The 26051-nt window shown below is 43.6% G+C and overlaps 1 protein-coding gene across 11 annotated transcripts in view; it reads left to right on the top strand.

Moving 5' to 3' along the window:
* Ten-a (Teneurin-a transmembrane protein) overlaps nucleotides 1–26051 on the top strand; it is a 782863-nt gene that overhangs the window by 340381 nt on the left and 416431 nt on the right. For 8 of the 11 annotated variants that reach the window (XM_076447158.1, XM_076447167.1, XM_076447166.1 and 5 more), the window contains 2 exons: nucleotides 9788–9814; nucleotides 14228–14401. In XM_076447158.1, the coding sequence (XP_076303273.1) occupies nucleotides 9788–9814; nucleotides 14228–14401 (201 nt within the window). The remainder of the gene's footprint in view (nucleotides 1–9787; nucleotides 9815–14227; nucleotides 14402–26051) is intronic. The other 3 variants (XM_076447169.1, XM_076447168.1, XM_076447161.1) reach the window with 1 other exon arrangement.

Raw genomic sequence — 26051 nt, 5'->3', positions numbered from 1 at the left:
CCCCCCGGATAAATTCATCGATCGCCGTGAGCGCAACGGCTACGGCACCAGCATGGCACCCCGGTCCCCGGAAATCACAACGTAAAATTTCCCGCGGAGCGATAAGTTAACGATCCGTGCCTCAAATACGATTACCAGACTAACAGGATTACCGGCTGGTATCGAGCCCCTGGCCGGAGCTAAATCAGGTTTCGTGTAAACGTGTTCCTCGTTAAAAGCTTAATATTAATAGTTACTCCCTTACCGATACAAGGCAGAGCAAGCTGGATCTTCGATTCCGTTCGACCATTGTTGTCCAGGGAATTTTATTCAACCACTTTTTAAATTGGCCTGCAGGCCTGCACGGTTTTGGTACCCCCTACAGTTGTTCGACGTTTCTGTAAGGAAAGGTAGTAGTACATTAACAGTAGACTCTCTCTGTGGATCTTATATTTTATACTTTAATATTTATGTAGGAAAGAAAAGAATTTCTAGTTGAGTCCAATTTCTTGCAACCGATGTAGATAATTTTCATTTTACATAAGGAGCAATTGTAACAGAGAGTTACTCAGGATCGTGTCCTCTGCCTACATCAGAGCCATGGTGACCTTCAGAGTTGGGCAGTAATTAATTACATGAGTATTTAATTACATCTTCAATTACATGTGCAAAAGTGGACTATAATTACAATAAGAAAACGGTTAAATGGTTCAAAACGTGAAAATTAATGGTTTAAAAGAACAATTACATTGAAGTAATTGTTAGACTCAATTAATTGCAATTACTCCTTTCACAATTACTGTAATTGTAGTTGTGGTCCGCAATTACAATTACTGGTTGAGCCAAAGTAATTGCAATTACCAATTACATGTAATTGTAATTTTATTTCTGCAATTTCAAGTAATTGTAATTGGTAATTGCAATTACTTAACGCCAAAATGGCACTAAAAAAAAGTAATTAGATATCTACTCAATGGAAATGTCTAAAAAGAACAAACAAAAAGCATGTTATATTTCCGACTCCAACTTCGAAATGAAGGTCATTTTGAAAAGTAATGGTAATCGTTTTTGTGAAATATCAAATAATTAGCTACAAATAAATATTTAATAAATAATTAATTACATGTAATTGTAATTTTATTTCTGCAATTTCAAACTACAGTAATTGGTAAGTAATTGTAATTGTAATTGAAATTACATTTTGCCCAACTCTGGTGACCTTACTGTGTCCCCTAGAGTAAACAATTACCAGATACAGGATGTGGTTTTCCGGGCTCCGTTCAATCGCGAAGAAATCATCGACAAACAAAGGGAAAAGAAGCTTTGGCACTCCCGTATCGGAAGCAATCGTCCCCGAAGACGTTGCCGTAGCTTCTGAACGCGGGACAATTAAACCCGAATTTCCTCGTCGAGCCGATCTCAACGTGGTTGCGCACGTTCCGGCGTCGTAATTGCGACGCTTCGAGGAACGGCCGAGGGCGAAGGATCTTAAGCAAAGGCAAACGTTTCAGACGTTGCAGCGGGCGCTGGCTTCCCAGCCGGGCTAACAGCGTCGTAATCGACAAACTACCTTATGCGTCGGCTCATTAAATAACCAAGGGACTCTCGGTTTTGAGAGTTAAGTTCATTGTCGTTGATTCCGAGCGGGCGCGTCTCCCAGCTTGCGTGGATGCTGTGAACGATGACGACGACGTGGTCCGAAATCTCCAAATCGAAGAACAACGTCATCCAGTTTCCATGAAACGGACATAAGGAACCATATTCCTATGATTAAGAAATAAAAGATAATACTCCTTTTTGTAACAATTGAATACTTATAGTGGACGTTGTTGTCACCTTCACAACCTTGAACATCATCCAGTTTCATGAAACGAACATAGAGGACTATAATCCTATGATTAAGAAATGAAAACTACAACTCCTTTCGTAACAATTGGACACTTGTTCAGGGGAGGTAGTTGCCACCTTCACACCCTCGAACGCCGTCCAGTTTCCATGAAACGGAGCGACTAAACGGACAAAGAGGCCGAAAGTGTGCACACGGTGATCCCGGTGGCTGCGAGTAGACGAAGGCGAAAAGGACAAGGCAAACAAACTACAGAACAGAGAAGCGAGAGAAAGAGAGGGGGGGGTGGAGAGAGGCGGGGCCGGTAACCGAGTTAGAAGTTGGTAGCCTGGCTAGTTAGAACGTAGGTCAGCGGTGGAAGTTAGCCGAGGCTGTATTGTTTTGGAATGTCGGGGGTATTTAGGCCCGGGCTGGTCGCCGGGTCCTCGGCGGGCCGCGTAACGCAGTTTTAGCGTTACCACGGGGATGAGAAAGTAGCTTTGCGGCTTGTGCACGGAGTTCGCAGCCCGGCTCTGCGAAACTTTTAAACGAAATTTCGTCGTATCTCGTTTGGCCGACGGGCGCAGGGTATCGTCGACCACCAATTAGTCGCGCGTCCGCCGATATCGCGGAACGTGAACGATGCTGGACAAGGAACAGCTCGGCTAAAGGGCTGAGGAGGTGGCGGCTGAGGAAGGGCCAGGGCAATGATCGAGGTTAGTATCCACGGATCGCTGCGTTCGGGAATTTGCTTGGCGCTGTCGAGAGAAACGAGCAGCTTCCATCGCCTCTGCCTGCCCGAGTGTGATCGCATTACGCGTAGATTCCGTGGAAATTAGCGACGCGGATTTAATGCCGACCTGTGTGTAGGTGTTCCACGAATACATGAAGCGGCCACATAGCTACCAGTCGCTGTACACGGCTGCAAGGCTACGAGCAGATTCGCGAAGCCACGGGCCTCGTTAAAGCGGATCGCTGCGTTGCTGGTTCCTGGAGATGATGTATCGACGACGAGCCAGTGATCACGTGGATTGGGCCAATCCTGACTTCGGAGAATTCGTAGTTGTGGGGACTGATGTGGCTCTGACAAGGGTGAAAGTCGTTCAAGGTCGTTCAAGGTCGTTCAAGGTCGTTGGAGTTTTCTTTTGGGAAATACGACCAGCAGTTGCGCAAAACATGTTCGGTGTGTTTATGTTCGTCTTCAGGGTTGTACCCATTGTCGTCGGGCACAGGAAGGATACTTTGACGTGTAACTAGCGTCATCTCGCAGCTCGTAATTCGAGTCTGAATCTTCGACGGTATATTGCCAGCCGGAATGTCCCTGCGGTCTAATGGAGGCATCTCGTGGCATCTATTAGCAAATGGTTCCCAACGGTCAGAGCTCGCCCACGTTAACCCAGCCCTCGCCAACGCTGGAAAGACGATTGATATTACATTAGATGGTAGTAGTTTAATATAGGCCAGCCGAAAACCGCGTTATTCAATTGTTCGCCGCTCTGGGGACTTGGCACAATTGTGCTGCGACTTGTCAACATACACACTTAGTATTCCGGGTAACGAGCACTTGTACTCGTTAGGAAGATGTTCCGCACTGTAATCTTCGTTATGGCACTGTACAAGTCATTCGCAAGCCGAAATGATTAATCTTTCGAGTATTTTACTCTTCATTGTCAAGACACTCGATTGATACCCAACTTTCTCCATTTGAAACATGATTCTTTATTAACAATTGTTAATCCTCTAGAAACTCTAGTTCGTTTCATTAGCATTTTCATCTCGTTGCAAAACGACCGAGCTCAAGATAATTATGCCAGTCTGCTGGTGAACTCTTCAAGAAACTCTTGACTAATTCTTCTTCAAAATTCTTCTGATTGTTTGCAAAACAAAGTTCTTAATTTACGACGCACTTCAATCGCAGTAATAAAAATGTCTCTTTAATCGATTAAAAAATTCGTTCTGGTAAAAACGTGATAAAAATACCATCAATCTTCCTTGGCATACGCATATTCTCAAAATTGCACTATGAACGCATGAAGATCTCCGGACGAGGAAATCCGCGAAAGACGGGTCGCTCGTGTAACGTTGTAATTGAAACAAATTTCCACTTGCATCCACTTGAAGCGCGCAGTTTTCATATCGATTCAAAAAGTTCTCGAGCTCGAAACTTCTATCCGGAAGAAGAAGTTTCCTAGCCGAACGAAGCAAAAAGACTATTACCCGCCAAAGAACAGGTGCACGTGGAAAAAACTGGGTCAACGAGACGCGCGTCGAGCTAAACACATTTTCCCGCGGCGGAACGAGCAGCTTTACGATCGTCCTTCGCGTGCGCGTCCCGTCCGCCTCGAAACGTTCAATTGATTTTACGATTTCTCATTTCACGGTTCGCGAATGGATTCCACCTTCCGGGGCCGCTCGCAAAAATCATCTTCCGGGTCCTCCGTCCGTTGGGCTCATTCTTAACGGCTGAAATGCTCGACTCTGCCTCCACCGTTTCATTTCCTCTCGTTGTTTCTCCAACAGACATTAGTAATCACTTGACTGCGGATTTTTGTGCAGAATAAAAATTGTCTGCATCAAGGGGCCCCTAGACGATCAACAATATTGTCAACACTAGCTTCAATATTGCCGAAGGACCATATTAATGGACATGTTGATCGTCTAGGAGCGTATTGAAGCGTCGTATCAATATTGACGGGTATTGATAGAAAATTATATTTTCTGTCAATATTGAAGAACCGTTTGAACGTCAAGGGGATTTATTGTCAACATTCCCTTCAATATCAGTTGCTTGTGAGACTATTTGAGAACGTACGTCGTTCTCTATAGTCATCGAATTATATCGATAGCACCGCATTGCAGTTTATATCAATAATGACACAGCACTGCAGTCAAATATAGAAATAGTGAGTCTATTCCTGTTTCTCTTTGATTTTTTTGTTCGCACAATGAAAGAGTCAATGCTAAAAAACCCAAATCCGAACTGGAAAACATTTTGAAATTCACAACAAGAACACCACTGAAACAGCCCCGACCATGCAGCATGAATATTTTTAGCTAGAATGAGTATTGGTGAGAATATTGATGCGTTTACGTTGAAGCATATTCATGCGCGAATATTGACAATATTATTAATCCTGTAGGGGCCACTTAAACGGCAAGACACAGACGTGATGTAGACGTTCATTTCTTTTCTGAATAATGGAAGCATATTAAAATAATTCATCAGCAGTTTTAAGTTTGTTGAATATTTTTATATTTTGCACTTGATCGATAGTTACATATTACCATATTATAAAAGTATAGTATCTTCTTCAATCATTTTAAAATGTCGAAAACAACACGACAACATTTGACAACCAATTGAGAGACTCGCATGGCGAACATATCGCGAAATGGAAACGCCAAGAAGTAACAGAGTTGCGGACCGATTATCTATCGCAGATTTCGATTCTCGGGGAGCGAGCGTTTGCCAGAATTCACTGTAACTTTAAATACCTCCATTCGTCTCAATTTCAGTTCGATTCGTTCAGTGTAGGGGGGGGGAGGGGGGTTGGCCTATTATCGCTCCGGTTGCCAATGGACTAAAAAGACGGAAGACAATTAAGGCAGTGAATCAAGGAACACGTGCTCTCTCGTCCCGGTGCGCACACAACGATCCGGCCGAATTTAATTTCCCGAAGCGAGCCCGCGAGCCAACAAATATGATATCGATTACCGCGATTGCCCTAGAAAATTTAGGTGCACGGTGTCCGCGAATGTAAATCCCGAAGCCGTGCCCGGCTTCGATATTAGCTTACCCGGCCGGGAAAAATGTTGTCGAACCGGACGATTAATCACCGATCTGTCGGATTATTTAAATTGCAAATAATGCGGGAGGCAACGGCGGTATCTTCGGGGGAGGACGGATCGTCCCCAAAGCGCCGGTTTAATGTGAAACACAGCCGCGATATAAATTACGCGGAACGAAACCTGTGCAAAAAGGAACGAGAGGGAGAGAGGGAGAGAGAGATACGATACGGCGCTGGACAGAAGAAAACGCCGTGTGGTTTTTTCGATAATTCTTGATTGTATCGCAGGAAAAAGATAGCCGACGCTCTGGAGCGCAGCCAGCCTTCTCGAAATAGGAATAATTTGAAGCGCCACTCGAGAACTACGCCAATAGTCGCTGTTCCCCCATTATCGTTACCGTTGCACTTCTTCCGCTTCGTTTCGAAATCTACGAGCCTCGGGTTACCTAATATCGGGCTTGATCGATAGACTCGGCAAATGGGACGTCTTTTCCACGATCTTGTCGGGTCGTAAGATATATTGGATTTCTGTGTCTCTTTAGTGAGTGAAAGCTCGAGTAACCCGAGGATTTTCGGCGTACGGTTCACCTGACAGTCTCTTTCGAACTCTGGTTAATTTAATCCGTGGTGAGGAAGCGTTACTTTATGATTCGGAATCCTGTATCCCTGGATCCCCTTCCATCATTTCTGTTCCCTAGATCCTATCTCCTTCTCCCTTGCCTTCTGTATTCTATACAAATTCTATTAAACGTGGTTATCTATTTTGCGAACATTTCGATGCGCCATATAAATGTATAAAAATCCGCGGTCGCGAAATATCAGATACAGTAGAATCCGAAGAGATAGAAAATGCAGATAGACGGAGGAAGAATCTATTCCGGCGTCGCGTCGCTTCGTGAAAATCGTAGACGTCAGAACGCGCTCTGAATATCCATGATTGAATTTCCGGTGGCGAGTCGGCTCGAAAGGAATCAATCTCAAGCGGTGCTCGAGTGGACAACGAACGTGGCGACCACAACGGCGCCGGTTTGTATCCCAGGAAATAATTCGTATTTACATGAATATGTACCGTCGGACGTGACGGAGGCATTAGACCATCAAATCGAATTACCAGCGCGAATCGCTAACCGCATCAAGTCACTGTCGGCCACCTTGCACACCCTTGCACTGTGTCTGACTAACTCCATCCAGCGGCGACCACGGATGAGGGATAACCTGGTTCAACCCTTTTGTCTGTTATGGCGCTTTCCCCCACCCGTCTCTCTCTCTCTCTCTTGACTATGGCCCGCGATTGGTCGACGTCGATTGACTAAACTTCCACTTTGTCAGCGTCTCTATCGGGCCTCGCATCTGATTAAGCGTGTAAATAAATAACGCGAAATCGGTCCGGACACTACGAACCCTCCTCGCGGGCGCAGAACCACCCCACATCGACGAGAGAATTCGTTTTCAACTCGATTGTCAAGTCTGAAGGGAACCCGTTACACCTTGACAGTGCCAATTTGCATTCTCCCAGCTGCTGGTGAAACGACTCGCAACAGATGGGATTAGTTTGACGCATTAGCTACAGTGACACCAATTTTATTGCCCGCATTAAGAATTCAGAGATGCTCGCTGCGACTTGGGGATCCGTCAAGGTCTGTTGTCTTGTTTACCACCCTTTCCTTCTTACGAGGATTGACAATGGTGACTGGATTTTTCTTCTTTTCAATTTCTTCCTTTTTCTTTTTAAAAATCAGCGAATGATTCAATTAATTTAACAATTTCGAAAGGATCCTCCATGATTATCAATGATCCTGAAACGAGGAACCATAAATCACTTCCACCCATCTGGTACTAGAAGAGTTTAAAAACGCATACCTCGCTGTGTCCACACTGGCGCGTTTAAATGAATATTCCGCGATAATTGTATCGTAGTCAGGTTCACCGGGTACGGAAGAAAATTGATTTCGATTTGATTCGTTATAAACGATAATCAATCACAAGTCGTGATATAATTTGATCCCCAGTCAATGATGTCGCGTAGGCTGACGTTGGTCGGACAATCGATCGGATTCGCATGCGGGCGACGTCGCCTACTGTTCTGCTTTCATCATACATCCGAGGATGCTTCAGCGAGCATCAAATATACGCAGGAAACTAAATAAAAGATTGACGGACAAGTAATTACCATCCACGGCGCTGCCGCGTTTGCGTTAATATTTCCGTGCTGCGAGTTCATGTCGGCCATTTTCAATTTTCCTCTTTCTATTGAACACGATCGCGCTAAACTAAAACATTGTACTGCGAGATGAATTTAAATTCTTTGGTGCATTACTCATTTTGCAATTCTTTATAAATAATTATGCCAATAAAACATGCAGATTGAATATGAAGAAGCTAGTAAGTTTTGATTAGACAATTTATGACATCACCATGTAATCGTGATATTTACGGAATTACGAAATGCAAGAATAATGCATGTAGATATTGATGGATATTAATGGTACTTTCATTTGAATATTTAAAGCTATTTCTGTAGGTACAAGATTTGTATGCACCTTGTACATGTTTTACATTAACTGTATTCGGTCACTAAAATAGTTCAAACAAAATGCACATGGAACTATGACGAAAGAAAAGAAAGAATAGATCAATGGCATACTGAACGGTGCTTTACAAGTGCGATTCATTGATGGAACGGATAAAGCATGTATCGCATACGGGATAGGGGTTGCACACTTCCGTCGAGCGTTTCCATAAATTGTCGAACGACGGATTCCGTCGGATGAATAATTTACCCGGACGTTAATTCGCAGTAAGCACGTCCGCGTCCGCGTCGAAGGAAACGAAACGGACGTCATTCGCAATAAACCGGAGCGGGCGGGGGGTTGGGGGGGGGGAGAAGCGGAGCGTGAGAATAACTCATCGCGGACTCGCGGGGAGACGTTTTTCTCGTTCCTCGGCCGACGAGGGCGATATCGACTCAGTAATTGAGCGTTACAGGTGTTCCCAACAGTGGAACAATGCCGGCAGATTGTTCAATAACTGCAACGAATGTACATTTCGACGGTAAAGTTGTCCAAGATAGGGGACGTACGCGGCTGTCGCTGACAGGAACGCATTGCGCGTTTCACCGTCCGGTTTAATTAAGCAATTATTACCGCTTATTACGGAAAATATCGGAGCCTGCGTTCCACGGCCCGCAATGCTGCTCCTCTCTCTCTCCCTTTCTCTCTCTCTCTCTCTCTCTGCCATGCTCTCGTGTAATTTTCAATGTTATCCCCGTCTCTAATGCAGACGTAATCATAATCGCGCTGGGAATTTTGTTGACAAGATCCGGTTTACGTTGCGGTGACTGTTTTCGCGGAAATCCGCGTTGTATACAGTGGACGTGTGCTGAGTTATTCGAAGAATGGCAGCAATGCTATACGAAATTTAATACTTCAACACGTTTACTACCAGCGATTATTTCATAATTTTTGGAAGCGAAATTTGTCATATTACAATTATGGAGAATTCTATCAATAGGTTTCGTGTAAATCCTACATTGGTAAGTCCCAAAAATTTTTTGTAACTTCTGGAAATACTACCTTCGCTCCTAGACGCTACATTTAAGGTGGTATCGACTAAGAAAAGCCCACTGTCCGGCGATCGGCGCTCGTCGCGACGTTTCAGACTCGAACGTGTTGCGTCTCGGTCTCAATTATCGCGGCGGGCGAATTTTAATGAAAAACGAAACGAGCCTGGGCGTTAATGAGCAAAGTTTTCGAGCCGTCAACGCGGCGAGCGAGTTTGAACGGTCTAATTACCGGGCGGCCGATTCTTCGTGATCTGGGCCACGCTCTCGTTACATCGTCGTTATCGTTTAACGTGACAGCGCACGCCGTGTCATTCAACATCATTTATATTATCTCGCTCTCATTCTCTTTCTCATCCGCCTGGTTCATCTTCTTTTTTTCTCTCTGTCATTCGTCACTCTTTCTCTTCCCTTTCATCGTAGTAGCCGCCGCCGCCGCCGAGCCGTTCACATGTTCGTCTGGTTTTGTTTGCTCCACCTGCACACACTTCTTGCTCGGCACCCCGTCACGAATGCTGGCATAACGTAATAGCACGTTCCAATTTTCGCACACATACTAACCGACCCCACCCCTACCCCCCCCCCACCCCTTGCACTAATGCACTTTTCTCTCTTTGCACATCCCACGACGCACAGGTCTGCCCAGGCCTATTTACTTCACAGGTATGTAAATCGTAGACCGTCTGTCTATGCTCGCTCTCTACGTAGCTGTTGTGTGTTTTCGGCAGCCGTATACTTAGCGGGACACGATGTGTTTGTCACGATTCGGTCGACTGTTAGCACGCGTTATGTTACACACACATGCACACTGGCAACACACGTTGCATTGTCCGCACGAACAACCGACTCGCTCACTGCAACTCGGACGCAGATTGTAGACGTTGCAGCACAAAGTTCGATTATTACATCTGTGAACTGTGTTGCTTCAATTTTGGACTGGTAAGAGTTAGGTGCTTCTCTGTTCCATTGGAAGCCGGCTCAGCAGAATTTATGCTGTAACAAATGATATTCGAATAAACCAGTTAAATAAATGAAAGAATGTTATATGTAACAAAAATTGGTGCTTCTCTGTTCCATTAGCAGCCGGCTCAGCAGAATGTATGCTGTAACAAATGATATTCGAATAAACCAGTTAAATAAATGAAAGAATGTTACATGTAACAAAAATTGGTGCTTCTCTGTTCCATTAGAAGCCGGTTCTCTATAACAAATGATATTCGAATTCGAGTTAAATAAATGAAAGAATGTTACATGCAACAAAAATTGATGCTACTTGCGACCAATAATTTATTTGCAGTCTCAAATTAGCCCACAAAAGATTAAATTTAATGTTTCGACGAAACATTCGGTTTTGTCAATGGTTCCAGCGCGATTTTAATATTCGATTAAATATTTCAAGGTATCAAACAGTAGAGTGTTCTTCCAAGAGAAGTAACCATCCGAATGAACAGCGAAGGCGAATTTTTGGCCAACGAGTATCGCGTGGTCTCCTTTAAAAACGCGTTACACCAGCAGCGTTAAAGCGGGAACGGCAATTCTGAAAAAAATGTTCATTTCCGTGCGACGACGACGCGACGTTCCGGCCCTTAGGGCTCTGTGTTGCGGGCATTTCGCAGCCAAGTTGCTTATAAAGTTATTCAAACTTGTAAGGAACTCTTCCCGGCGAATAATTAAAGTTACCTAAATATAAAGGGCACAAAAGAAAGGGCTGCCAGGCATGCTCCGAGCAACACAAATAGCCGAGGCCTGTGAAAAGCAGTTCTACATCTACCTACGCAACCACCAAAGGGAAAACAAACACTCTGAACGCGATCGTTTAGTCGGATTCGCCGGGAAAAGTGTTGGACACTTTGAAGTATCAAAATCTGACGGAGTAAAACGCAAACGGTATGTGAAACGCACGGGTTCCTCGCAATTTTGCGTCGCCGGAAAACACTTTGCACCGCGGATCAAAGAACGTGGCCTTAAATCGCGTATCCGTGATAATTAAACTGCAGATCTCGGTGCAAAAGTTTCTTTTCGACCTCTAGAGCTGAACAGGCTTCGTACTTTGACAATAATTTAAATGTGTTATGGTTCAAGTACGAACAATAATGAATTCACTTTTGTCGCTCAAGTTCGTTGGTATAAAAGAACAAAAGTCTGCACAATTTAATAGGCTGTTTACCGAAATTTGTTAATTTTTATGCCAATACATTGATCACAGTTGTGTACATACATTTTATTATTATAGAATTTGCGATTAAAGTGTGACAATAAATTTGTAGACAATTTCCTTCTTCGTTAACAACTAAATGTTAATATTATTTATTCATTTCATATTTTAGAGCGTTTCAATTGACGTGAATATGCGAGGACAAGATGGTTGGTTATTGTTGCTGAGTAATTACAATAAGCTCGTGAGCAAGCGTCGCGGAAGATGGTGTTCGATGTGAAGTAATTAGATTAGTAATTCGCACTTGCCTGACGCAATTTGTAGTTTATTAACGTAATCCATGTATCTTACGCGCAAGAACACGCGAGCTTCGTGAACAGAACAGAGACCGGGTGCTGTAATATGCGACGATGATGCGCGGGCCCGAATCGATAGTCTGTTAAACATATATATATAATTGGGGCAATGTGTAACCATTAGGGGTTGTTAATGTTACAGAGCACATTATTGTAAATCAAGGTTAACTGCGATACGGTGGTTTATTACGCTTTCGCGAAGCCGTGTAACTTGGTTGCGGCTACTCCGATGCTAGATAATGGAATTTCGGTCTTCGGCCATCTGGATTAAAATCTATTAACTTAAAACGGTTACTGTTTGTCAAAGGAGTGCGGACAATAACCGTGAACTGATCCAGCCGTTGAGGACACGCTGTTCATTCGGCAGTTTATGGCAACTTCCAATTGCTAAGAATTTACGGGTCACTTAACATTCAAAGCGAAATGTCTCCATTGTTTCTCGCGATACGATAAAATGACTGAGAAAATAAATGTTTACTTTAAACAGAGAAATTATTGAGAAGCGAAAGATATTTTTCTCATACGATTCATAATGCTGTATTGGGCAATAAATAAATTTATTTAAATCAAAATTTAAATAACAAGTTATTTGTTATTTGGATATTCAAATAATGAACAAAAATAATTATGTATTATTTGAGCAAGTCTAAATGAATTATTTAAAATAATAAAGTTAATTGTTATTTACAACGCGCACGTGTTCGTTGCATATACAAAATACAAGAAATAAGAGAAGACCAAAAAATTTATTTATTTGATTTCCGCACCTCGATCCAAGTAATAAATAATCTTCTATTTGCAAATAAGAAATAATAAATAGATCACTTTTGGAATTATTTAAATTACTTTCGTTTAAATAAAAACTTTAGTTCTTCTTTGCAATTAAAATCACACTATTTAAAATAAAAATTGCCCGACACTCTTATAATGTATTCTACTCGCCACACACGCAGACATACCTCGAATCTTCACGAATACATTTCCCAGAGCAATCAAAGCTGAATTACGCAATGTAGCAACGCAGATAATCGTGCACACACAGCGATCAAAGTAAAAAATGTTTAAAACACGCAGGCATAATAATCAAGCAATTTATTTTCGAGAGGCCACAAAGGATCAGGTGGAAAAATTAATCAAGAATTTATCATCGCAGAGAGGGAATCACGGCTCGATCTACGACACCAAACTCAAACACCATACAAGCACACGCACGCAACTACGCACGCGAGAAACACACTGGCATTAGCATTTTGCGTGGCGCAGCTATATCGCGCCGCTTTTGATGTGCACTTTTGGATAATGAGATCGGCATTATAATAATGCGGTTCGTACAGCGAGCATAAGGCCTCCCTGCCTTTCCCCAATCTACTATTTCTCCCTCCGATTTCCTCGTTTATTTTAATATTTTTTTATTACCTGAAAAATCACCAACTTATGACTTGCTCGTCTTTATGATTTATGTCAGATGAATCAATTATACAGGGTGGTCCACCTAAATGTTTCCTTTATTTGTGATGGCATTCAAGGTCAATGAGTTTTCAAGGTCATCGATATTTTTTTCTTGTAAATGTATATGTATTTTTTCCCTTGCATATTCTAGTTAACATTAAAACGCATTCAGAGATATTAATAACATGACTTTTAAGTGAACTTTAAAAGTATTTGTGATGACATCAAAAATAAAGGAGATATTTAGGTGGCTACATTTAGGTGGACCACCCTGTATATAAATACATGAATACATATATATACAAGTTCATCTCAAGAATTCTAGATGAAATGATGGTTGATGACGACATTGTCGGTGATTCAAAGGAATTTTTTTTTGCTCTAAGGTGAATCAATGGCAAAATAGATCCTCCCCGCGCCCGCATCGCATGAAACGTAATTAGGAGATGGTCAGTTATTGATGCCGCTTAATTGCTCACATTTCCAGTGGGCGGTAATTGGCATTACGCGGACGCGGCCGCGAATAAGGGGACGTGAATCAGAGGGAACGGACTTTAATATAATTGTTCCGATACATAAATCATTCGGCCGTGAAATAAACGTTATTTGTCACGCGTCCGCGTCGCGGTATCGCGCCTGTTATACCCCGCGAAAACGTTACTCACGCTGACGTAGGGCAATTCGCGTCCAGCCTTCGTGAAATACCGTGTTTCTTTCTCGCCTCGAACTTTTAAAATTGGTTGCTCGTGTGATCCAACCGGTGAACAGTGTTTATTGTGGCTGTGTTTCAGTTGGGAGGATGTGCACTGTTTTTTAGATGCACGTTTAGAGGATTTATACTCGAACGTTGTGCACTGTTCGGGTAAGATTCAATTGACTGGTAGAAAAGAAGAATTTCGATAAAAACGTTTCAGCATCATTATCGCGTCATTAAGGTTGGAACATCAGGTACGGAATCGTTTTACCGGGAATTGTTTTTCCAGTTAAATGTTTCTGTTTTTGTTCAGCCTTCTTCTGAGAATATGAATGCACCAGTTACCGGAGCAGTGCACAGGAATAAAAACAATTTGATTACTCTGTGTGTAGAAAGATACTAAATTCATATACTTTTTGCAGACGCCGGCAGAGACTCTCCTCCGGAACCAGCGCCACCGGAAGTGCCACCGCGTGGCCCATCTCTTCACGCAACTCACACACTGCGCACACAGCAAAATCGTAATGGCTGCCCACCGAACGCCACAGGGAACTATGCCGTGCCAACAGAACAGATGCAGCCGGAGAAATATTCTGGTAAGTCACTATTTTCCAAGATCCATAGTTACGTGACCATCGTACCAAAAAGTATTCCATAAAACGTGCACCCGACTTAAATTAACATGTAAAAATACCCAATTCGTCAAAATAGAAGGTTATAAATCTTGCACTTTACAATTATACTGCGGTTGTAAGGATGCATTTATGGAAAACCACTGAATAAATGTATACATGCAGCCGTACATTATATTGTGGTACAGAGAACAGCTTTTATAAACAAGATTAAAATGCTGCAGGGAAAACGCTTGATTAATGCATTGGCCGGCCAGCCAATATTCATAAACATGTTGCAAACTTGAATTTATTTAGCACTAAATTTTCCGGACCTGTTAAATGGACTGGTCTCAAATGTGTTATTTTATAATTACTGGAATAATAGCGGCGCTTCGTTGGAAATCACCGAATACGTTTATTAACATATATCCATGTTTATTTACGACAGCTCGTGCAAGTATAGTGAAATACAATCTTTCCATTGTAAAAGAGTAGCATAAATCAGCTAAATTGTTGCTGGGTAATTATATCCTCAATAAAACAGCGAAATGTGCAAATTGAAATATAAGGCTTGTATTGCGAGCAGGCTTCGAAAGCTAATTGGTTCCAAAAATACACTGAAGCACAACATTTTAATCAAATCGAAAAGATAATTCTGCTTAAAATGATTAAAAAGCACCATATTATGCGCGGGTTGAACGCATAAAATTTTGTGGTGAACGTTTTTAAGGGTTTGCAGTTTTTGCGCGAACGAAATTCCGAATCACCGAGCGGAAACGACACCGCGGCCATTCGCGAAAGATTTAGCACGCATCTCGATGAACAACAGCCCTTCCGACGTATCCGCCCGTGACGATCGCTGACGCATCGGATTGGACTTCGAGGCGATTAATCGGAATTAATTAGCGAATGGCTGACGAAGTCCACGCGTCGCCAGCGTCCCTCATTATTTCCGCAGCCCTCCTCGCTTTATTGAATCCCCGAAGATACATTACCAATGCGGCCCGCCAGTTATGAAACTTCGAGAAAGATAAAATCTTGGCCGGGCTTCCTGCGAGAGGAAGTCGCTGAATCTCCCAGTGGCGCTGGGAAGCTGCACAGAGAACGGAAGAATTGATTAAAACCTGATTACTGTTTAATTCGGTATCCGTGAGACGGTACGTCTTTGAGTGCCAGATGATGCGCTGGAAAATGGGTCAAGGATATTTAAATTTCAAGAAATCTTTTTCTCGATAGAAACTCCACCGAAGAAAGAAAATGGAAAATGTTATAGAATATGATGGATCTTCCAATTTTTTGAAATGATTTGCTGATGTTCATTCCTCGTGTGGAGGACCACATCGTCCAACATTAATCGGTAAATTCGAATTTTACCGAAGATATCAAATTACTATAAGCTTAATGACTATCCAGCTGCGAAACCCGGCGATCCTCTTCATCATCCAATCTATTAGAAGCTCTATCAGTTCAGCACGCTTCGAGCGGACCGGGTATCCGGTGGAAAATCCATTGGAGAGTGCCGGGCAGGACAGCGCTAGATAATGCGGTCCAGTTTTCCAACGGCGAGTGTTTAATTTTGCCGCATACTCGACCCCCTCGGGTTATGTAGATGCGATAGAGAGAGAGAGCCCGCGCGAGCGTTGGAAATCTGTTTAAACTAATGGCGAGTAGACCGGGGATTTTGCATTAACGCCCCGGTTAATTCATTGTAAATATACTCGGTGTGTATTCGTTTCTCTATATTTCTATGTACATACCATTAGTATATTGCCCGGCGACTAAACATCGTTTGTACCCGCTCGTAACAGCGCTCGCGAGCACGAGTGTTCCGAGCGCTCGCGGGACGAGCATGAGCTCTCTGTCAGCCGAACGTGTATTCTGTGTTATACGCGCGATTTACATACTGCCGCGTTCGATTCACGTTTGCCGATGCTATAAACACTTCTACTATAATAGGGACGCGGTATTAACAAGCGCGGTTATCGGCGGTCATTAATCATACCCGCTGCCTGGAGACGATATTTTCGAGTGTTCAACCGTGTTACAACGGATTTTGCCGGATACCGAACCACGACGAACCGATGCAAACACTGATAGAGTCCGAGTTTGATGCCTGTCCTGGACCATAGCTCCGGCAATCACGAATTTCCCGTTCACTATCGGCCGTTGGCGAAGGACCACCATTGTACGACTTCGATTTTAACCTTGCGAGACGGCGATGCGCAATAGCCACGAAAATATTCGAAATTTGAATATATAAAATTTCCTCTCTACAATACCGAATCTTGTCTGATCTTTAAGAAGACTGCGAATCTTTATGTATTTATGGATTCTAAACATTTTCAAAAACTGGTAGAATATAAAATTCCACGTAATACGATTTCTATTTATTTCCTCATTCATTTTTATTAAATATCCCCACTTTTTAAAAATTGTACTACTAAAATTACAAATTACAGTGCAAAATAATTTTTACCTCTATGTCATTTAAATTTTCTGTAATTAATTTTTAAAGATGGCCTACGACCTATCAGAATGATGCTTTGCAGAAATAGGTATAATTACCACGAACAGTATTGTAAACATAACATTGGAAAAAACGTTTCAGAAGATCACGATCGACACCGATGCTCGGGGAACATATTACAGAGCTCGGTGGATCCTCTTTTTTCTAACTGTACAGGGCCGCGGTGTTTTATTCAACGCGATTACTTCCGGTCGCTCTGCGAAGCAACACGAAACGATTCGCTGGCTCTGTATTTTCCTAGGATCACCCGAATTTTACGGGCACCCGTTCCGCTTGCTCTGTACCGTCGCTGCCCGCGGCTCGCATGGTTCGCTATGTTTACACGCGAATTTATAGTAATGTATTCTCGATAAACCGTGTCGCTTTAACGGACCGCGAAGCTTCATTGAATTCGGCCGATCGTTTCACCGTGACAAATCAATGGCTTCTTTGCCTTTGCAGCGGTTCCTCGTGTCCGCTAATTAAGAAAAGAAGCAGTGCTTTCGCAGCCATTGTCGCGATGCAACGATCCACGCACTTTTGACGGTCGAGGTAGTGATGGGTTCGAACCGCCCTCGAAACAGAAATATTTTACATATTTATTAAGAGTACCTCCTTTATTATTTCCTTTATTTAATAATTGAGTTTCTAAATATTATGCTGTGTTCATTGTGACATTTAGAACAACCCGATAAAACAGGTCTCCCTCGCTGAGGAATCTCCGATTTTCAAATCCCCATAAAGCAGCAACGCAATAGGCTCGGAGACTGGCGCGAATTTCAATCAACTCCTCCCGCGGTAATCCCGCGCAGGGCGATCGTAATCGTTAATCGCGAGGCGGCACGCGAATTGAAAACTGGCCATTATCCAGTCGCGTTAAGTTCGTCGATAAAGCGTCAACAGCCCTGACGCGCCGTAATGGCGACGGTCGAAAAATCGCGGGACGCGTCGTGTTTTTCGCGATAATACCGTTGCAATACGAGGCTCGGTAACTAACAGACCGGGGCCAAAAGGGTGCATGGTCACTGTGTGGGAGGATGTGCGTGTGTGTCGGTGTATATACTAGTGACAATTCTTGCGTGGACAATAAAGCAACCCCCATCGGTAGCCGGCCCTCGGAACCGATGCTTGCCACTTGTCCGCGCAGCCACCCCATTCGCGAACCACCCCCACACACAAACCTCCCTCCCTATTTCTCTCTCACCCTCTCACTGTCGCGTTTCCGACCCGTAATCAGGTTCGGCCGGTGTATATCAAATTATACGCATGGGGTAATTTCCACTGTTTTTTACGGCCGCGTCCCGACAACAGCGAAAATAACAACGTCGAAATCCTTTTCGCGCGCCACCCGATGCCAACGGCCGCTTTCTGACGGCGCAAAATCGTCCGCGCGCTCGCGATACAGCCCATTTTTACCGGACCCGTTTAAACGGCCTTTATTGCGCGATCAACGCAACAACCCGTGCGACCCGCTCATATTTAACTCTGACAGCCGAAACGCCCGCGATTTCAGAGAATCACCGCGATGCGCTTTTTGAACGCGACTCTCCCTGGCCATGCTGCTTTTATGAGCTTCGCTTTCAACCTTTCGATACTAAGTTCCGGTGTATTCATCAGGATTAATATTTAAGAAATGCCGTAATAACATATAACTATAAAATGGATATAAAATCCACACAATCCAGGGACTGTAAACCCGACAGGACCAAAGTCCAAGGCATCGTTATTCCACTTGGCTAATTAATAATAACGAAATGACACAGCTGAACGTATCGCGAGATAGGGGATGAAAATCGAAAGCAAAAGCGCATCGTCATTGACCACCCGTAGTTCTTGCTCGCGTTAACTTCTAACCAATGTATAACACTCTGTTATCGTGGATGCATTTTCCAACGAGATGAACGCACATTTGTGTAATACAACACAATCTTTGGGTTAACATTCTGAAGCGTTAAGATGTCGTAGAATTGATCAGCTTGCTTCTTCAGTTCCTCGATTAATTCAACGAGTAGCGGGAATCCCTTAGCAGACCACAGAACAACTTAATAAATTGATTATTGAGCTGAATTTACAAAGGATGCATATTTCTGCGAACGAAGATCGTTTTCACTGGACTTCAAAGATCAATGGTGAAACGAACAAAATTAACATCGGATAAACTCGTTCGTCATTCGAACGACCAAAACCGGGAGGTGTAAAGACTCTCATAGTTCATGACAAGACGATGGATCTTACGACAGTCCTAAAACAACTATGGAGTAACGTTGCAGCGCCGCAGCAGCGCTCGAAACTCGCCGATCGATGTTCCTCAAACGTCGAAACAAGTGCACGGTGACTGTCGCCAACAACCCCCGGCGGTTTTCCGTGTTATTGATCGTCGTCGCCGCTCGGTTACGATAAGTATCGCGGTATCGTCTCGGGAACTTGGATCGCGGGAGTAATTCGCGCCGGCCAACCAAGAAAATCAGGGCCCTCGGTATTCGCCGGCCCTGTGTGTTGCGGGGGTTGCTCGTAGAGCAAATTACTCCGTGGCCTATACTCGCGTTCCGCGGAACGAAATTCACCGCACCCCCGAGAGCCCCTACGGAGAAACGGATATTATTATCTGGGGTACTTAAGCTTTACGTATTTTTGCATAACTGGAAATTAGAAATAATTATTGTTGCACCGTGGGGAACGTCGCCGGGCGATGGTCCGAACCCCCTCGCACCTTCGCCAGGATTTATTCCGGAAACAGCAACGCGCTACACGGAATTACCGAGTTTTTGCTGCGGCCATTTTGACCCTCTTTTTCTTCTCCACTATTGCGTCTTTTTAAATTTTATATAACAGAAACTTCAGACATCAGTGGAGGGGATATTCGTTTCTCGTAGATCGTACGGTTTCAATTTTCTTCGATCGAGGTTTTTACTGTATGTATTCAGCGCGCATATTTCAGATGCTTATAATTCGCAGTTGGTGCTTCTTTTTCGTCGTATTTTCGCGATCACTCGCAAGTTACAGGGAGAACCAAGGTATCACGAACTGGAAAGTATGAGAAGGGATGAAAGTATATCCCGTAACGGAGGCTGGCAATAAGAGAGTTATGATCTGTACGGAATTACGCGGGGAATAATCTCCGCGGAAGAACAGGATAGGGATTTACGCAAACTGTTAATTCGAACTATTGCGAAGAAAAAGAAGCCGGGCTCGGTCTAAGTTCGTAATTACTGGCTGGAGGACCTTGAGGAGAAGTTGGGCGTCTGAGGGGACGCCAAAGAGAGAGAGAGACGAAGAGGCGGCATCTTGATAAACTTTAGAACCACTTGAACTTAACGTTGAAGTTACAAGGCGTCGTTAAGTGACTGTACGTTATTCATATCGATGCGGGTAAATCTGCGATGCGACCGGTTAAATGCGAACATCCAGCGACAATCGTTGCTTAAAAACTTGTTTGTTAGATAATAATCAAAACCGTTTCTCGGGAATTATTGTTAATACAGCAGTTTCTGTACAGGTGTTGTTTCTGTAACGTAACCGGAGCTCCGTTATTAGCACAGATATTTCGGTTAGCATTAAAATAACAGGAGCTCGTTCGCCTGGATAGCAGTTGGATTACATTCATTTATGTTAGACGCAGTCAGGAACTCGTTAGAAAGCAAGTTTCTAAGGTAGTATAGCTATGTTTATTGTGTGGCCGTATATTGTCTACATATTTCAATCTGTGTTACTGCGATCTTGATCAAAGTTTGTATCGTAATTTAAGCACAGGCTCGAGTATTATGCTAGGGGAAACATCTAATGTAATCATGTTAAAGTAAACCTTCATTGAATCATAGAATTTGATATAATATAATAAGATGTAAGTGACTGTTCGAAACAGTAAGTGAGAATACATTTATCAGAGAGATGGCGGTCGCCACTTCTTCAATTTCCGATTGCGGGCGAGTCGAATGAATTAGATTGCTATCCGATTATCCTTGACGGCAATCGAACAAGGGGGTCTGCTCAGAATCGTTTAATACAATATACACGAGCACGTCTCGCGAGCCCCCAAGATCCTTTTGCCTTCCCAGCGAGCATAAATATCATCAGATCCAGCAAGCGCAGTTATTAGCTTCCGCGAGTAGCACACCATCCCCGCACTACATTATTTTAGCCGGTCTTCCGCGAGCTTCCCACCCCCGCAGTCGGCACTCCGCGTTTCAAAGGGCACCCTTAATCGTTTCGAGTTCCGACATCCCGTTGAGAGAAACGGCGAGATGAAAAGAGAAAGAAGAGACAGAGAGAGGGAAACGAAGGAGAAGAGAGGCCTGAAGAGAAATAGAAACAGGAAGGGCGAAAGAGAAGCTTGCAGAGGAAGAGAAGTGGCGAGAGGAAAATAGGAAGAGGAAAAGAGAAGCATATAGAGAGATTGGGAAAAAGTAAGAGGAAAAGAGCAGCAGATAGAGAAATGGAGAAACAGGAAGAGAAGACGAGGGGAGTAGAGGAGCCTGGAGATGAAGGGAAACAGCAAGGCGAAGATGAAACCCTGGAGAAAAGGAGAAATAGAGAACCCTGTGGGGAAAGAGGAATAGGAAGAGGAGAAGCGAATCATGCAGAGGAAGAGGAACAGGAAGATGGAAAGAGAAGCCTGGGGAAAAAGAGAAATAGGAAGAAGATGAGAGGAGCCGGTATAGAAAGAGAAATAGAGAGAGAACGAGAGAGGGAGATGGGGAATCTCTCTGTGCGTGAGTGCCTCGGTGTCCCGGCAAGGATGAATTCGATCCGGCAGCAGAGCCGAGTTGTTTACCCAGGCAGGGTGGAAAGCCGACGAATGTTTGCCTTCTTCTAGCCCCGGACGGAAGTTCCCTCCTAATGCCTAGCCGCCGGCAACAAAGTGGACAGAAATTTGATTAATATAATCCCGGCGACGTAGCTGCCAGCTACGTGGACGTTCAACCCACCATCCCCCCGGTCCTCCCCCTTCTCTAGCTAGCCTGGGCCTCGAGACTTTCAGCAATGTTGTTGCCGAGGAAGTTACGGAATCGGATGCCACGCGGAATTTTTTTTTAAAAATTCACGGCGGCGACTTAGCGGTCTTGATGGATTTAAAATACTTGGAAGTTTACGGGAGCCTTGAGAGAGGCTCCGGAAGTTTCGTAAAGGGTGGAGATGCCTGCTAAGAAATAGCGGAGAGCATCGAGTTGATTTTACGGTTACCGAAATCTTGTAATTACTCACCGGTGAAACAAGTTTCGGGAATTTTTATCTGTCTCGGGTATTTCCGTTTTCTGATTACAGGATTTCTATCTCTGTATTTTTGTTCGGTGAATTTCGCGCAGGAAGATTTTTCAACGTGGAATTTTGCGCCTCTTAAGGAGTTATGCGAAGTTCTTGAAATCCTGTCTTCGGGAGACTTTGGGTTTTGGTGGAAATAAGGGAGAGTATCGGGAAAGTGGAATCTTGTCAAAGTTATTTTTACGGTAACTGAAATTTGTTAATTACTCTGACGAGTTTACGGTGGAAGTTCATGGATTTATGTTCTTGTAGAGGAATTGAAAGGAATTTGTGTTAAGTAAAATTGACGAAATATTTGGAGCATTTCTAAAAATCAAAATGATTAAAACTATGATCGAATAGAATTAAAAGCAGGAAGAGAATGCAGTCTCTTCTATATTAATTACTGGTTCGCTAATTACTATTTATTAGGGACGCGCACGCACGCCGTGCGACGCTACTTCCATCGTTAACGGGCCGACGACGTCGGCGTCGCGTCGCGTCGGGGCGCAACAGCACCGGTACGTGTCTCGAACTTACCTTGTTTCGTTTACCGATTAAACCCGGTGTTAGAAGTTTTCTAAGGTCAACTTAAAGCAGCCTGGCTAACTATAATCTTCAAATTTTATCGCCTACACTTTGATAATAGTGCTGAATATTAAATTAATTTCCTCTCTCGATCGATATTTCCATGCCTTGCTCTTCTCTGCTTCTAAAACGTTGAAAAAATAAGTTTTATATGATAGTTTCAAGTATATTTGTATCGTCTGAAATCGTCTTTAAAAATATACAATTTTCATTAACATAAAATCGTTTTCTTTTTTAATTACTCCGCGCACAGAATGCAGTAAAACTTGCTCCAGAGATTCAACCGCAACTGATCAGAGCTACCCCATATTTAGTTCCAAATTATCCGGGATCACACCGCAAGTATTGTATCAAAAGATCAACCGATACATTAAGCTTCGATATCGAAATATACCGTGCCTGGATAATGGACTAAAATATCTTCGTTTAAAATAAAATGAGGGGATGCGGTTGCTGGAATTCGCTCGGGTAATCAACTCATAACACTAAATAACTGAGGCAATCAAAATTGTTGCAATTTCGAGCTCTGTCGGACTAAAATTGTATTGTTTCGAAAAGTACCCTTCGGGTTTAACCTGTGTGGATAGTCCTTTGCGACTGAAGGACTACACTCTGCAACTCTGGAGGACTACAATTATACTTCAATTATGATACTTGACCTTGCTCGAGTGTAACAAAAACTGGCAATCAATTATTAGTTGTATTCTCTTCGAGTGTATTAAACTGACAACCAACTTTCGTGTATGTTTTTCGTCGCTTTTTTACTTTTGTGATTGGAACACTGTATTTTTATACTATTAAATATATTAATCGGAATAATGTCGATTGTGGTTCATACGTTCTTCTTATTGTGTTGCACGATTATGCTGATATATGATCAATTTACGAATCATTTTAAAAATTCTCATTTTCACAAGAGGTCCTATAAAAATGTAAAGAAAGGAAAAATTTGATTCTATAAACAGGAAACTGGAGGAACTGGTAATTTCTGCTAGTCCAGCATACAATGCTCCGTTTAATCGTGAAGCGATGTATTAAATAAATTGCATTATTAAATCAGCTGTTTTTTGATAAAGTAACTGCTTGCCACACAGGTATAATATCATTGTTACGATTAGTCTGCGAATAACAGGGGTCTGGCAATTTCGGGCCGGAGCTCAGAGCTAATCTTGAACTAGAATGGCATAGGATCCGGTGGAAAGTTTATTCCAATCATCTAAAGTACGAAGTGGCCGTGGACCCGTGTTTATTTGCTCGGCTGATATATCCATCCTCCGCCATAGCCGGGATCAAAGTGGCTCGGTGATCGTGATTTGTCGTTCGGTCGCGTTCGAGCGTTTTCACCGTGGTCGAGGGGGAAAAAACACGCGCGCGGGCAACGTTTGGCGTATCGATCCGCGAAAATGCGGCAAAAAAATACAATTCGGGTAGACTGCGAATTTTTTCCCGGAGATAGTGTGCGCGCGCGTTCCCGCCCACCCTGCACCACGGACTTTTCGCAAATATGTTGGCGAATTTCGCGCACGCTTCAAGCCGCCGGGATTCCCAGGGATAATTTAATAAATGGATGAAGCTATTTTTACTACGAGCGTTGCTCCACGGTTTCTGTAAACGGTGTGTTCTTCTTTTTTCGTCGTCCAGCGAGAAAAAGAGAGAGAACGAGAGAATTAGAATTGTCGGGGAACAGATACGGGAAACGCTAGATTCGGCGCGAGCTGTTTCATTAAGTTAATAGTTGCGCGGCGTTCGACTGGCTATTAACATTATGCAAATGTTTCTAATATCGCGAGAATTACGACACCGATGCAAAAGGATTTTGATGAGCTCGTAATCGCTTATGATTACAGCACCGAGGGTGATTAGCTAATTTTTAGTTCTGCGTTGTAAATGCCCATTAACTTCTTGCCTTATTATTTCATTCCGATGTTTCAGATTAAAGCTTACTACTTTTTAGAATAGAAGATTAACACCAATAGATCAAGAACAAAATAGCCTCATCCCACTCTGTCTCTGCACCCTCTATCTCCATAACCCCCTGGTTCCGAGCGCAGACCGTTTAATCCACTCGGCGGCCCTGAAAAGACGTATAGAGACGTCTAGCCGGCATATCGGCGCGTCGATGTTCCATCGGCGTCTGATATTCATATTTCACGGTGGAATTGATATTCGGGAAAACAAGTGGTCGGTATAAGAGAACTGCATTTCACGAGTAACCACCCAGGGGAGGCCTAACGGGGCTTTCCGACTCGCGTGATGCGTTGCCTCCTATAAATCGTCCTCGTTGGCTTCCACCAAGGGTTGGTTCTTTCTCCCTCTCTCTCTCTCTCTCTCTCCCTCGGTGAGAGGCTCTCTGCTCTAGGTCCCTCTGCTTTTTCACTCCCTCCACGCCAGTCAGGGCTCGGCCCGTTGTTTCTGTCGGTCGCGGGCAACCCTCCGCCGTTTCCTCATTGTGGTAGCAACCGGCATAACTCAAACTGTCCTCGTGGAAGCGAGCGAGGCCTGGATTTAGCGCGAGATCTTATCGCTGGGACAACAATAGCGCCACCGGCTGGCTCGCAGACCTGAAATAATTATCGTCCGCAACCGGCTCCGGATCGCGGCTCGAAATTTATAAGACGTCGTCGTCCCCGCGAAACTGGCCCTGCCAAGCCGTGTCGTCGACGTCGCGGCTTGTCCCGACGCTCGGCTTCGCGTCGCGACGAACCGTGCCAGGTATCGCTTCGATTCCGTCGCCGGGCATAAAACATCCCAAGACGGCCGTGGGGAATGTTAACGCTTCGTGATTATCGCCGTCCATCTCCGGCCAAACAACCTTACCCACGCTCCAGCCATTCTTTTTTGGAATACCGACCCGCGAATTTATACTTGTCTTCGTACCAGCAGACTGCAGGATTCGTGGATTCGCTGGGAGTTCGGGGAACTGAGTCGTTACGTACTTGAAGGGTGTGGTTGTCGTAGCTGATAACATTCTTCGATAGTCGAGGTTTTAGTTCATGGTTCCTTAGGAAATGTGTTATTGATAGACTGTGGATTTTATGACAAAAATCAGTGGTTGTAATCTATAATAGTAATATTAAATGAATTTAAGAGTATCGGTATACAGGGTGATTGTGGGAACTGGGACAAGTTACTGCTCTTTTTAAAGTAAAAATAGAAACCACCCGCCAAGTGTATCGGTGCATCTGCATAAAAAATAAGATCATAGACAGTTAGAACGTATTGTGACATATGATTTTTCCCTCTATCATTTTTTTCTATTTTTACTTAGAAAAGAGCAGTAACTTGTCCCAGTTCCCAGAA

The sequence above is a fragment of the Lasioglossum baleicum genome, chromosome 2 (assembly GCF_051020765.1).
Source record: "Lasioglossum baleicum chromosome 2, iyLasBale1, whole genome shotgun sequence".
NCBI classification, from domain to species: domain Eukaryota; kingdom Metazoa; phylum Arthropoda; class Insecta; order Hymenoptera; family Halictidae; genus Lasioglossum; species Lasioglossum baleicum.
This window is presented reverse-complemented; position numbering and strand designations above follow the sequence as displayed.